At 36.0% G+C, this 16,156-nt stretch overlaps 1 protein-coding gene across 9 annotated transcripts in view; it reads left to right on the top strand.

Annotated features, from left to right (window-relative positions):
* LOC107813732 (uncharacterized) overlaps positions 1-7,433 on the top strand; it is a 33,164-nt gene extending 25,731 nt beyond the window's left edge. For 8 of the 9 annotated variants that reach the window (XM_075242535.1, XM_075242529.1, XM_075242531.1 and 5 more), the window contains 6 exons: positions 2,821-2,904; positions 5,958-6,031; positions 6,143-6,254; positions 6,623-6,751; positions 6,855-6,901; positions 6,981-7,433. In XM_075242535.1, coding sequence (XP_075098636.1) covers positions 2,821-2,904; positions 5,958-6,031; positions 6,143-6,254; positions 6,623-6,751; positions 6,855-6,896 — 441 coding nt within the window. In that variant the 3' untranslated portion in view covers positions 6,897-6,901; positions 6,981-7,433. The remainder of the gene's footprint in view (positions 1-2,820; positions 2,905-5,957; positions 6,032-6,142; positions 6,255-6,622; positions 6,752-6,854; positions 6,902-6,980) is intronic. The other variant, XM_075242536.1, reaches the window with a different exon arrangement.
* Positions 7,434-16,156: the final 8,723 nt, after the last annotated feature.

Genomic DNA, 16,156 nt, shown 5'->3' with positions numbered 1-16,156 from the left:
AGAAGGTCGCTTGAGATGGTTTAGCCATGTCATGCGTTGACCTACAGATGCACCATAAGTGTGAAACTATTGTTAGCGAAGATGTTAAAAGGGGAGGAGATAGATCATAAGGAAGGAAGTTGTTTAGACATTTAATCTCTTTAAATCCATGCAAACTTAGCAAAACATAGGCACAATGGAATAAAAAGATTATATATCTGATATCAATTAGTTGGGAATATAGGTGTTAACTGGACGGGCTGGTAACGGGTTAGGAAACTCCGGTCTAATTAGGGCCCGTCCGGGTTTGGGATTAACGGGTCCGAACCGGGCCGACTTATTTTATTTTATTTTTTAGTATATTTTATTTTTCTTATTCAATGTTATTGATACTTAAGTGTTTGCAAACTTTTAAGGCTTAGAATTAAACTTTAAATTTAAAGTTTAAAATTTGAAATATGAAATTTGAATTTTAAAATTTTAAAATTTTAAAATTTTAAAATTGAAATTTGAAAGTAAGTGGCTACAAAAAATTATTTAATAAGACCAATAGACATAATATGTAAGGATCAAACTCCGAAAGCTTTCGTTTTATATTTTCATTGAATAATAAATAATACTTCAAATTAATTTGCAAATTCTATTTTGAATTTTTTATTTTTGAACTTGCAAATTAAAAGTTTACAACAATTATAAAAAATAAGAAAGAGTACATCACATGCTTTGCATTAATTTTGTAAGTTAATCCATGTCAACATGAGGTTCTTGGTTTCCGGCATTGCTTGAATCAAAACCATAAACCATTATATCTCCAATTTCTTGGTCCTCCGTTTCATCTACCTCTTCACGCCCTTGATTTCGCCGTTCTGATCTTATCCAATTTCTGAAGCATACTAGAATTTCCAAAGCGTTGTTGCCCAAGGAATGACGGGTATCTCCTAGTTGCTGCCCTAATTGGCTAAATGCGCTCTCTGATGCGAATGTTGATGCAATTTTAATATTGTAATAGCAGCATTGTTGTTAGAAGCATTATCAAATGACATACACAAAACTTTTTCTGAAAGATTGTAAAATATAGCAACTTCATGGATAGTATTACTTGTAAATGCACCAATATGACTTTGATTTTCATCATATTTAAAAGCAATAATACGTTTTTGCATTCAAAAATTATCATCTATCCAATGGCATGTAACAGTCAAATAATCATTTCCATTAACAGCACGACCAATATCAGAAGTAAGAGAAACTCTACAAGAAAGACTGGCGAACAAATAACGGATATATGTATGATATTGTCTAAAAAGCCTAAAGATATCAGCTCTACAAGTACTTCTAGAAATACCTTTAAACAAAGAGTTATAAATTTTTTGAATATAAGTAACCAGATATGGTGAAGCAGCAAAACTAAAAGGTAAACTACCTAAAACAATTATTTTAGCTAATTCTTCCCGATCTTTCACTATATCGTATTTACCCATTAAACCGCCAGTACCCGAGTTAAGTTTTTGTTGCCCACCTTCCTCATTAGCATCCCATGCAATAGGTGATTATCTATCATGTGCCTACGAAGTTGACATGTTCCCCCTGCCTTACCCCCGGTCTCATGTTTATAAACTTCCTTACAAATTTGACATCTTACATAATTTTTATCTTGTTCTAGTCTTTCAAAAAAATTTCAAATTCCTCTTAATAGGGAGGGGAGGCCTACCCGTATTACCACGACCTCCCCCTAGTATTTTGAGTTTGACTAGCATTACCAGGTGTAGCTGGTGGTGTTTTAATATTATCAGGTGATTGAATATCATCTAAATTATCATCTATACCATAATTTTCTTGAAGTTGCTCATAATCTACATTTAAATTTTCAGGTGAACTTTCAGAAATATGTGTAAAGCTACTAGAAGAACCAGCACCACCTCTTGATTTTTTAGAAGTTTTACTCTTACTACTACCACCCCTACTAGTACACGCTTTTTTGGCAGCTCTAAATATATCCATTATGTAAATTAAATTAAGAAATTAAATCAATAATTCGAAATAATAAAATAAAAATATACACCAAAGAAAAGAAAGAGATGGAACGAGTGTACCGGGATTCCGGATGCCGCACTAAATTTGATAGACTGATACTTGATATTTGATGATATTGAATATTGATACCACACTTTACTTAAATACTTGATATTTGATAATTATAATTTTGTAGTGACTAAAGTAAATATTTGATGAAACTTGAAATAATAAGTAATTGAGAATTTAAGAGCAATAAGCAATATTATCAAGAGAGAATTAGAGTAGTAAGAGAGCAAATTGTGAGAAAAAAATGAATAAGGGGGGCATTTTTTAAAAAAAATTACAAACGGTAACCGAGCTGGACTGGGTTGTAGCCCGGTAAAAATCCGGTAAAGGGTAACCGGGCTAATCAGGTTCCGGGGCACCGGTTACCAAAATATGTTCGTTCCCGCCCGGCTCCCCCCCCCCCCCCCCAAAAAAAACCCGTCCCACCCCCTAGCGTACTGGGCTGAATCGGGTCGAACTGGGTTGTGATTGGGCTGTCCCGGCCCGATTAACATGCTTAGTTGGGAACATATTTTAGTCATGTTAGTACGTTTATATTAGGTCCTATGTCTGCAGAAAATGTAGAGAACTTCTTGTACTTTTTATTTTTATTTTATATAGTATTCATATGAAATGAGCTTAAATCGTTGTTCTTTTGACAAAGACTTCATTTCTTTTGTTGTGATGTTAAAGTGAAATTCGTGTGATCAGAGTCATGTCTTTTTTATTATATTCATTTTTGGCTGATCCGTTTTGACTGGAAGCTTCTATTGAATGAAGGTGGAGAAGGTAGCGAAGAAGTTCAATGCAAGATTTGTTATCAACATAAGCGAACTTGGGGAAGATGACCCGCTCGTGCAAAATGTAAGCCCTCTAATAACTTTAAGAATGCAGAATTCAGTGATTATATGAATTAAATTGCAGCAATGCTCGTCCAGGATCTAACATGCATCTACTTAATGGATCGTGTCAGAATTAGATATTTTACTAAGTTTTCTTGGTTACCTACTTCACGACTATTGTTTGGTTTGGGTCATATTTTCGAAGATGCCAAAAGCACAATTCATTATGTGCATTATACTGACTTCATATTGTTTCAAAAATTGGGAACTGATTGTACTGCTCGGTCTTAAATCATCAATAATGAGAATTTGATGAAATGATAATCTTATGCCTCCACCGTCCCCTTCCTTGGTAGGCTACTTGGCATTTTCCTTCCGCGAAGATTCCATGGTATGCTCCTCTAAGAAAAAGCAGTTTGTTCTCTTGGGCTAACATTTTAACTTTTAGATCTGTGTTTCATCATTTGAAATGGATTGTCTTTGCGGTTTCCCTTCAGCCATCCTCAACTTGTAGGTACTCTACTCGAGCTCTCAAAGGACGAGGAGTGAATCACTACCTTATACAATTCAAGTTTGCCCAACCATCCTCAACTTGTAGGTACTCTACTCGAGCTCTCAAAGGACGAGGAGTGAATCACTACCTTATACAATTCAAGTTTGCCCAACCATCCTCAACTTGTAGGTACTCTACTCGAGCTCTCAAAGGACGAGGAGTGAATCACTACCTTATACAATTCAAGTTTGCCCATGGAAGCTTAGATATTATAATTGTGGATACAGGATTATATGAGATAAACGCTTGTTTCTTTTATCTATTCAAATTGGCTTTCTGTGCATGTTACCAAGATGGTGTTTTTTTCCCTTATCCCTTTCCCTTTGGTTTGGGTGTGTGCCATTCGTTACTACTAAAAACTGGGGATTTTCCTATTTCTTGGAGTGTGAACGGTTAAATAATCCTAGTCCCATATGTAGTAGGAGTAGAATATGTTCTAGTCTGATATGTAGTAGGAGTAGAATATGTATTATATATAGGACTCATTGTATCATTGTTAATAAATAGATTTTTTTCCCGTGCATTCTCACATGGTATCAGAGTTTCAGTGAGAAAATTATCGTTGTGCATCATTCCAGCCACATCCGGGAAGAAAGATCTCGTCTCCGTGCAATTTTCCGGCAACTCCGTCTTATTCCCAGGGTTCATCACTGCAACAATGGTACCGTGCATATATACCAGTACCACCATTAGATCTGAAATCCTTGTGCGACCAAACCCCAGAAATTCCAGTCCCATCGGAACAGAAAAGTAACCGTTCGTCTTTCCGGTTGACTCCTCAAGATTGATTTGTGTAATCTCCTTATCGGTAAGTGTTGTGCGAAAACCAACACTACCATCTTGTTCGGAAAAGTCAAGCGACAAAATCCCAGTAAATCACTCCGGCAGAAAGTCCCTCACGCACCTCCACACGTTGCCCGAACTAGGGTTCCGACGAGCGCGTGGAACACTTTCCAACCAGAATTTTCAAATATTTTCTTTAGGACAGTTGTTTCGCGGGGTGATTCCGAGTCCACCAGTACAATTTCCTACAGATCCCGAGAACTTTGAAATTTTCCGGTGAGCTACAGTAATTTTTCCGGCGCGTGTGAGCCATTCTGGCCACTTTTTGACAATACTTCTTCAGGATAACTTCCTCGTCTAGTGATTCCGAGCCTACCCATATAAATTACATCAAATTCTGACAACTTTTATTTTTTCCGGCATGAACATGATTTTCTGACGTGAACAGTAATTTCCAGAAAAGTTTCTGTTTTCTAACGGTGTTTTAGAATCTATTTTGTAGTGTGGAATTCGGCTTAGTCTCACTATTTTCAAATTTCTCCGATAACATTTCGGCCAACTTCTGTTTATCAGCAACCACCTGATTTTGTTGCTCAGGGGGAGTCTAGTCACTAGTGGCCTTGTATGTCACTTGCGCCTGTCACTTTATGGTCTAGAGCAGTCTCCTCGAGTCTGGTTTGGTAAGTTCAGCACAATTATCCAGGAGTTTGGCATGACTCGTAGTGAAGTCGAATGATCAGCTTGCATATATTTTCACCAAGTCCCTCACTGGTCCTCTTATAAGTTACATATGTAACAAGCTCAGTACATATGATTTGTATGCACCGGCTTGAGGGGAGTGTTAGATAGTTATGTGTAAATAATTCTAGTCCATATGTAGTAGGAGTAGAATATGTATTATATATAGGGCTCATTGTATCATAGTTCTCCCGTGCATTCTCACAGTTACCATCTCTTTCTTTTCCCTTTTTATTTGACCAAGAATTGCTTTATTTTAACTTTGATTGTCTCTATAAAATGAGTGTTATATTTTGCTTATAATGTTTTTACTTTATACTCCCCCGATATGGCTATAGCTTGCTTGTGAATATTCAGAAGGTTAATACCAAAGGCCTTAATTACATCAAATGTGATTGCTTGTCATCTGGATGATATTTACTTTCAGCTTCTTTCGGATGAAAAAGGGGGTTACTTGCCAAATTTTAGCTTGTGTTAGATTTGATAATCTTCTAAGTAATTTCGGATGAAAATGGGGGTTGCGATGCCTCCTACTATGGCAGTTGGCAGGGTTCTATAAGCACTTTCAACTGGACGTTAGCTTTTATACTTGCGTTTGGCATTATACATAGAGCCAGGGATTCCCTCCTATTCAAATTCAGAGATTTTAACTTTTTAGGCAACGTTGAATGTTAGTGTAATTTACAAAAGGGATGATTATAGAAGAATGAAGATGTTTGTAAACTGCTACTGTGTATTTTATGAGTGCAGAAATGGCTTATGACCTTTTGTATCCTAGCTACTTATTGCCCGGATTCTTTTCAGCGTCTCCCACAGCTGATTCCTTGTCTTGCTTCGTTTCTTTCTGTTAGATCGGAAGTTGGTTTTCGAGAAAATAAAAATGGATCTTCGAGAAAACTGCTTTTATCATACCTATATTTGACAACGCTTAGAAGTTGGTTTAGCCTTTTGCTGTCGAGCTTTCTACAGTAAACTTTTAACTTTGTTGTTCTTGTTGCTAGGTTGCTTCAAATGGTGCTGGAGATAGGCAATCACAGTGGCTGAAAGAGACACTTGAAAATAGTGAAAGCAAATGGTACCTTCAAACTGCATTATTTTACTCCAAAGAGAAAATATGCTATTGCATTGCCTCAGCAGTTGTGGCCTGACCTCCCTATGTGACTAAAGTGATATCGTGTAAATGCAGGTGCATTGCTGTCGGATTTCATCCATTGGTAGCCTGTGAAGATGATGCTACTCAAACAGAATTAAAACACGAATTACAGTCCTTACATGGCATATTTCTGAAGTACGGCATGGTAAGTCAAGATTCTAATGCTAAAAGTCCATCTCTCCGTTAACTTCTTAGAGCAAGAAACCTGAGTAATACTGTAATACCAGATACCATCTTCATCTGCAAAATCTGATTTTCTATATGCATAAAATCTAATAACAAATGGAAGACTCTAAACTCGCATATCTATATGCCCGAAAAACATATGCTAAGCGCCCAAATCAGGTATATGCTTGACACGGCTTTGCCTTAATGCTAGAACTGTGGTGAATGCATCTATCGTCACTGATGTATAAATAAAGATACCAATTAGTAGTGATTGAGTTCCGTCCATGGTTTCGCATAAGAAACCGGTACGAGTATAACCTACATGTTTTGCTTTTTCTTGTTTAGGATGCATATATAAGTGGACAGTCTTGTACTGATAATGCTGATAAAAGACCTATTGCAAAATCCAAAACTGGAACTGCCAGATATAAAGGACCTTTGCTTACTAAAGTGAATCAGAACCTGCCCTACTCTGTGTGTATTTCTCTTGATATTCAGTAGACTTTTGAGACTAAGTCTACACTTTATTTCCAGTGTCATTGTATAACATTTTCTCTTAATTTTTTGGTTTTCTTAGGCAAACTGTAAATGGATCTCCTTCACAAAGTCAGTGCTCTAGAGATTGTAAGTATTTTGAATCTGTTTAAATATTTCACACAAGCACCTTATATTTTGATGTTATAACAACTAGTATTTCTAGCAGGTATCATACTTAAGTCACATTCGAAGGTGATGTTGTGCAGAAAATTTTTCTGCATCAAAGAGGCAAAGAGATTATGTAGATATACTGCGAACGTTGATGTTTGTATTTGTTATTGTTATGAGGAGTGAATGGAGATCCAATCGATTTTTGGTGATGAATCCAACTTTTTTCCCTTTTTCGGAGTAAGGAGGGAGCGGGGCGGGAGGGGAAGAGAAGGGACAAAAAAAGTGAATTCAATATTCGCGCTCAAGTTCGAATTAACTGAATATTCACCATTGAGTCCACAGTTGGGAGGTTCAATAAAAGGCAAAAACGTTTTGATATAGGGTGTGTTTTAGTTGGTCAGTTTGCTTACAACCTTTTTGGTTTGCCTTAGTTGAAATTACTAGCTTTTTTGCAATTGTAAATTGTCAAATCTTTAAGGTGTTCTGCATATGTTCATTTTGAATGCAACTTGATCCTTTCCTATTTTTCCTTGAAAAGTTAATGCAGCCTTTTTTAGGACTCGTTTGGGACGAGGTATAAGGAATAATTAAATTATCCCGAGATTAAATTTGAGATGAGTTTATACCACGTTTGGTTGAGATAAAATAACAGTATAACTAATCTCAGTATTAGTTATTCCGGGATTGCAGTGTTATTTTTATCCCTATGGGATGGTGGAATAATAATCCCCAAGATAACTAATTTCGGAATAATTAATAACTGTCTTCACAACCAAATAAACCACCTTTAAAAAAAGCTATCTTTTATAATGGTTTAAAATACGCTAATAGTGCAAGAATATTTTTATATTGCTATTGTATGCAACTTAAATCTTCTGTATACTTCTCCTGCATAAAAATAATGTGGTTGTGCTATTAAAGAGTAGGAAGTGAACTAGTTTGTCTACCATGTTTATAAAGTATTTTTGACTATAATAAATTGTGATTTTAGAAAATAAAATGTAGATTTTAATATTAAAAGTTTAAGAAGCTGATGTTAAAATTTCCACCAAGATTAATTCAGTTTTTCCCTCTCTTTCAAATATACATACACAGAATGATTTCCTATGCACATTAACTTCATCTTCTTCCTCCTTGAAACTATCGAAACAATGACCAACACTCCACCGACTAACCACATAGATCCACCTGATCTGAGTTCAATGAATATTGATGATCCAATCACTACACACCAAAATTCATATTTTATGCAAACATTACTATATAATCACACTATGTCTTTACCCCATCTCTACTACCCAATACTATCTTGACATGTCAACTGAAACAGTAGAGCACCCACCTCAGTGGGTTCTTAAACAAAAATTACAATTTCTATGGAAACCCATGAAATCACTGTCACTCATTGATTTAGGGAATTATTTCTTCCTAATCAAATATCAAAAGGAAGAAAATATGAATAAAGCATTACACGAGAGTCTGTGGTTTTTTTAAACCATTTACTCTCAGTTAGACGCTGGGAACCTAAGCTTCTAGCCTCTAACACCAAACTTACCTACACTACCATATGGACTCGACTGCCAGAGCTACCCACGGAGTTTTATGATATTGAGAGCCTACAAAAAGTGGGAAATAAATTAGGTAAACTTCTCAAAATTGATACTTGCATGTCGTCTACGACTAGAGGGCGCTATACTCGAATATGCGTAGAAGTACCCCTAGAAAAATCACTCTCAAGTCACGTGTCTTCATTAGGACCCATCGTCAACAAATCCTTTACGAAGGACTTAATATGCTATGTATCACTTGTAGACGAATAGTATATTCATGTTAATTGCCCCAATCACAACACTCCAACAAGTACATCACAACAATTGAACACAAATTCATTAACTAAAGATAATGATAGGAAGGAGGTACAAACTCAAGAATCGGAATGGAAAACGGTTATATTCCCCAAACGACCTACAAAACACATGTTAAAACAGCACGCACCAATCTCAAGCGGCAAGGATACACATCCTTGCACTTCAACGAGTTCCCGTAAAGGAAAGCTACTATCGAATTCACATGTGGAGGTGATTATGGCAGATTATACAGGTACGCACTCAATTAATTTTTCTGCTACCCCCTAACCCCTGTATTACCACAAAAATTAATTGCTAACAAACTAATAGCAATAAAAAATAGTTTTGACCTATTAATACAAGTCCAACCCAATAACAACATGCCCAACAACCAAACACGGTTACATCCAACGAGTACACCCTTTTACCACCTCATTTACCATTATCAACTCTAGAAAATAACCTATCCAATATCCCTACCTCACACATTATTAAGATGAATAGTATACCTATAGACATGAATCCATTATATTCACCTGCCACATTGGAGGCACCTCCCAAACTAGCCAATCAAATTTTGAGTGAAACCCACTATCAAAATCCTAGCACAAGCCCACACAAAACTACACAAAGCAATCATGACCCTTCAACACTACACCCTACGCCCAATTCACTACACAAGATTGCCACTCTTGTTCCCGTGCAGACCACCCAATCGATTCCTAGCCCACGTAATAAGACCACTATACACGAAACTACTACTTCTACTACAACACAATCGCCTTCATTACCCTCTCCCACCTCCACTAATACTGACAAGATATTATTAATTCAAGAATCTCACATGCAACATACTTCTTCTAACTCATCATCTATATCAAACTCTAGCCATGCAAAGACACCATGCACCAACATTTCCTCTAAGACCTCATCACCAACGACCATCCTAACTTTCCTTCAGACCACTCAACATCCAATACCTAGCCCCAGCAACCATGCAAAATCATACACCACCTCCCACAACTTATCCAGTGATTTACACATCCCAAGCACCAAATCCCTTCCACACGCCTCAATCATGATTGTAAATGGAATAGCAAAATCATGCACTCACGATCTCAATGATAGTGAACAACCAAGAGGTGATAGTTCGTCTCCAAAACCCACAGGATCTGGCTCAAATAGTAACGGAGGGCATGACAGCAGTCGTGAGCCTCTATGGACAGTACCATTGGGCGACAACACATATAACAGCCAACATTACATGGTGGGAACCCTTTTCCTCACTTACAGAATCAATTCACTCATCCAACCTATGCGGAGCTTCCTTTTTACCCACCATCCCAGTCCCAAATCTCCTGGATATACGAATACATACACATGTCACCTCTCATAATGCCCATGTCGCCAATGAGCCCATTCGAACCACTCACTCCCTCAACCAGCTCATTGAGTCCACAACCTCCAAGCCCAAGAGATCAAGAAATACTGCACCCCAGGAAATAGCAGTAATCATGGAAGAAATGAGAGAAACAAGAACGGAGCTGGTGTGGCTAGGGGCATGCGATATCTCCGTCCTCAAGGAGCAATACGAAAAAAAATACTACAAAACTGTCCACCAGATGTAACCAAGTGCCTAATCAAACTGAGACCAACAGTGAACCCAGAAGACGGGAAATTTACAGTGGTGATCATACCAACACTCAGGGAGGCATCTCAGCCAACCAACGAGGAGGATCAAGTCATGGTGGAGCAGGAAAAAGCCCCACCACACCCACTTCCACGTAGTAAATCCATGAAGTTTGTCATCTGAAACTGTAGGGGTGCCCAATCTCCAGAGTTCAGAAGGAATTTTCGATCCATGCTAAATTACCACAAGCCACCATTGGTCGTTCTCCTAGAAACACACCTAATGGAACATGCACTACTTAAGGACGACTTTGACTTCACAAATCTCTCACAAGCACCAGCGGAAGGACAGGCGGGGGCATAATAGTTTTATGGACTAACACTCCAGTTAATGTTATTGAAATTGTCGTCACAAAACATAAGATTCACTGCATGGTCCAGGTATGTCCCCAAGGTCTACCTTTTTTTATTATCAACTATTTATGCAATCACAATATTATCATCTAGGAAAGTATTATGAAAAAATTTAATGACTATCGCTAATACTTATAAAGGTCCATGGATCATAGATGGTGACTTTAATGACATTCTATACTCGAATGAAAAATTTGGCAGTTGTGCTTTAAATAACAATAGAGAAGACTTGATACTTAATTGTTTTAATTATTATAATCTCATAGACTTAGGCTTTAAGGGAAGTAAATATACATGGACAAATAAACGTAGAATATGAGCCATGATATTGGAAAGACTCGATCGCATAGTTACCAATTATGAATGGCTAACCCTTTAACTAGAAGCCCACGTTCAGCACTTACCCAGAACTCATTCCGATCATTGTTCATTATTGTTAACTCTACACACAAAAAAACCTCACGAACTAATATTTTTAGATTCGAAATGATGTGGTTAACACATCAAGAGTTTCTTCAATTAGTAAATCAAGTGTGGAATACCAGCCTTCCTTTACTGGAGGCAATTGATAATTTTACTAACTTAGTCCAAATATGGAACAAAGAAACTTTTGCAAATATTTTTTATAAAAAATAATATTCAAGCCCGACTAGAAGGAACCAAAAATCATCAAATTACCCCACTAGAAACTTCTTACAATAATTAGAAAAAGACCTTATTTGCCAATATAATCAAATACTAACTCTTGAAGAAAAGTTTTGGAAATTGAAATTTCGCGTTAATTGGCTTAACCAATGGGATAAAAATACAAGATTTTTAGCCTATCTACACTAAAAAGAAAATGTCGTAATCGCATAATTGCACTCAAAGATTCATCAGGTAATTGGATTTCAGATTACGACCAACTTCAGCAATTAATTACGGACTATTATTAAAGCCTTTATACAACCTCTCACAATGCTTATCCTACAACTAATTATAATGCACTATCACAAGAAGATGCTAGCAATTTAACATCACCAGTAACTGATCAAGAAATCATTGAAGCTATCCATTCTTGTCGGGCACTAAAATCACCCGGACCCGATGGACTCCATCCATTATTTTTTCAAAAATTCTGGCCTCAAATAAAACACTCGGTAATTCACTTCTGTAAAAATATTTTCCAACATGGACACATTCCCATTGAGTTAAACAAGACATTTATTTATTTAATACCCAAAATTAAAAGTCCATCAACCACGACTCACTTCAGACTTATCAGTTTATGCAATACCCTATACAAAGTCATTATAAAAATAATTGTTAATCGCATCAAACCTCTTCTAGACAAAATTATTCACCCTACTCAGTGTGTTTTCCAAAAAAATCGACGAGCGGCAGACAATGCCATAATCGTTCAAGAATTACTAAATCATTTTAGAAATTCTAGGTCAAAATGCTCAAGCACACTTCTTAAAATAGACCTAGAAAAAGCTTTTGATCGGAAGGAATAGAGCTTTATACGCCACACATTAACCTATTTTAATTTTTCTCAAAACTTAATATCTCTCATTATGTCATGTGTCTCCCCAACATCTACCGCAATACTTTTAAATAGTTCCCCCACAAATTTCTTCACACCCACTATAGGTATTAGGCAAGGTGACCTGCTATCACCACACCTTTTTATTATGTGCATGAAAATGTTATCTCGGAGTATAAACAATGTGGTGGATTACAATTAATGAAAACTCATTACCTTAAATGCCAAAGTTCCACAAATATCTCACTTATTCTTTGCGGATGATATTATATTGGCCTCGAAAATAAACACTATTAGTTGTCATAAAATTATTGATTTGCTGGATCAATTCACTTAGCACTCGAGTCAAAAAATCAACTTGAAAAATCAAGAGTTTATTTCTCCAAATATTGTACACCGGCTGATAAGAATTTCATACTTACTTCCTTCAATATAACGAGAGGCAAATCTTTTGGCAAATATCTAGGATTCCCTCTCTTTACTTCAAAGTCCACCAAAAGAGATTTTTAATTTATACTTGATAATTTCAAAAATAGGCTTGCAGGGTAGAAAATGACCCACCTCACAATGACATGTCATACTACATTAATAAAGGCAACATTGAATACCATACCCAACTATATAATGCAATTTATATCACTTCCCGCTCATATCATTACAAGATTAGAAAGCTACCAAAAGAACTTTCTTTGGGACTCTACCTCTCAAAAAAGAAGGCTTCACCTCCTTAAGTGGGACAAAATAAGTACTCCAAAGGAACAAGGAGGACTAGGTATTCAATGACTAAGGGATAAAAATGATGCCTTATTAGCTAGTACCGCTTGAAAACTTTTTCATATCCCTCGTGGACCATGGGCAGCCTTTCTAATTTCTAAATACATTACTATGCGTAGGCACCCTCTTAAAAGAACCTCCACCTTATGGAAACATATAATAAATGGGTGGAATACATGTCAAAATGGATCATTTTGGCATGTCACAAGAGGTACCCATGTACTATTCTGGACGGATAATTGGATGGCTCCAAATACCAATATTCGAAACCTTATTTAAGGGCCTTTAAATCGTAACGAAGTTAATTTAAATATCGCTACGGTTCTTCCACTTAATAATAGCCAACCCACCCACCTATCTTTTGATTTACCAAAACCTATAGCTGACAGAATAAATAGCACGTACATACTTTTATACGCAACAACTCCTAATCGTATCGTATGGGGTCTAACTCCAACGGGTAACTTCATTGTCAACTCGTGCTTAAAAGGGCTCACTAAATCAACACAGGGACTAAATAATCATGGATGGATTTGGCGCCTCCACATAATGCAAAAAAATAAAAAATTCTGAAGGTTGATTAGCCACAATCGACTGTCTACAAAAGCTTACCTACACAAGTTAAGAATTACTTATTCTAACGTGTGCACAATTTACAAAATAGGTGAGGATTCGGTAAGTCACATATTATTACATTGTATAAATGCAAATCAATGCTGGCAAGATCTGAAATTAAGGAACCTTATACAAACAATAAACACTGTAGGAGTTCCAAATCTTGTGTGGCTTAAACAACTCATTGTCACACCTCCCCATTTTTCCCTAGGGGATAGGAAGTTTTTCCAATTTAAGTGACATTAATCGAAATAGAATTTATTATATTTTAAAGAGTTGCCACTTGGGATAAAATTTAGTGTCCCAAGTCACCGGTTTATTTTAAACCCCAAATTGAGGAAATTTGACTCTGTTTTATGGTCCGCGAACACAAAAGACCGGGTAAGAAATTCTGTTAACCCGAGAGAAGGTGTGAGGCACTCTCGAATTTCATAATTTTAGCACGATCGCTTTAATCATACCTGGCTTAATTAAATTATTTAATTATTCATTTCAGAACCTATGTACATTTACCTTTTTTACCGTTTTTAATTGCTTGATTATTCGTAATTATGAAATTATCTTGAAACGAATCACGCGTACGTGTATTCGTTTTTTTTTTTGGTGTGTCAAGAATCATGTCACGCGTACGTATACATAATTAATAACACTTTATTATTATTAAGATTGCTCGGTCAAAGTCGCGCGAACGCGTACCTTGATTTTAATTTTAGAAATCGTAATTATGTCACGCGAACGTATACATAACTATGATTATTTGATCAACTAAGAACATGCCTAAAGCATCATAGTGCATTTATGAATTAGAATATTAATCACGGATGGATTCGTTTGACTCATATCTTACTATCATTAAACTCAAATCACTATTACGTCTTATTAGTGTAACAAGCTATAATTTTTAAGGCAACTTCTATATCACAGTATGGTTTTAATAAATTAATCTATTCTCGTATATTAACAAACTATAATCTCCAAACATGTATCCTTCTGTTACTACTCATTATCTTTACATTTCATCTAACAAACAAAAGTAAAGCAAAATATACTAAGCTGGAAATTAATTACACCTATTCAAGATAAACCCATTCACGTTAAGAACAAAATGTATTTGAATATAAAATCTAATTCAATGACCAACCAGGAAAATTCGAATAGGCTATTTAAATACTCAACGTCAATAATACCAATAACACCATAAGAGAGGTAAACAAATCAATTCACATGTAAAAACAAAAGGGTGGTAAAATATTGGCAAAGAGGCAATGAATCAGTCAAAAGTATTCATCAAACTGGCAACTTTGTCGAAACATAATGAAATCTAAAACAAGAAATAGAACCTTTAAGAGATTGTTTAGCCGGAGTCTGCTCCAATACTTGATTCAATACAAAACCTCCAAAGTGAACTGTGCAACAATAGAGAATAGGGCCGATATTGAACCAATGACGGAAAACGAACAAATGCTCGAACCCGACCTCGACTTTTAACCAACAGAAAACTCGACTTCAACCAAAATTTTAGCTATTGGGCTGTTTTGTGGTGGTTTGGTGCTGATTTTGTTGCTGCCCAATGGTGATTTGGCGCTGATTTTGTGGCTGCCCAGTGTTGGTTTTGGGTGAGATTTTAATTTGCTTTCTTTATCCCTTCCGTTCTCACTTTTCACGTTATTTCTTCTTAGTCAAAGATCTCATCCTTAAAATATTGGACCCTCCCCCCTTCCCCATGAAAGGAGATTATGCATTTATATATATGGATATTGGTGAGATCGTGTGCATGTGATGTTGTGCGTGGGGTGAGAGATATGAAAGTTAGGGAGTGTGAGTGTGAGGGACGTGAGGCTGGTGGGATGTTTGGGAGGTTAGAGATGTGAGATTAGTGATTAAATTAGGATCTTTTATTCTCCATTTCTTTTCTTTTTTTTGTTAAGAGAAATAATAGAAAATATAAAGATAAGAATATAATTATCTATTTTAGACCAATACAAATATATACTTGGACTATGATCTAAATGACACTAAAAATAAATTAAAAGTTACTAGTCTACTTATTAAGTTTTTAATTAAAAAAAATATTTTTCTTCTATTTAAATATAGGAACAAAATATATACTCTAAGAATATGCAATTTTTTTTTGTAGCTTTTTAATTTTTCTCCAATAAAACCAATGAAAAATGAGATAAAAATTTAAAATATCAAGATTAGACCTAAAAGAAATATTTACACTAAAATAGAATAGAATTTGGGGTGTGGTCAAAATTTAGGTGTTCACAACATGCCCCTCTTTGCTTGGAAACATGAAGAGTTTTCAGGCAAAGAAAATGAACAAGGTGACTGATTTTTGACCTCATTATTATTTAAAATAAAAAATAAGATAAAAGAAAGGTATGTGACCGAGCCTTGATTTTAGGCAGCTTACATATCCCGGGT

The sequence above is a fragment of the Nicotiana tabacum genome, chromosome 21 (genome assembly GCF_000715075.1).
Source record: "Nicotiana tabacum cultivar K326 chromosome 21, ASM71507v2, whole genome shotgun sequence".
In the NCBI taxonomy this organism is placed as follows: Eukaryota; Viridiplantae; Streptophyta; class Magnoliopsida; order Solanales; family Solanaceae; genus Nicotiana; species Nicotiana tabacum.
The sequence above is the reverse complement of the archived record's forward strand: the minus strand, read 5'-3'. Positions and strand labels throughout refer to the sequence as shown.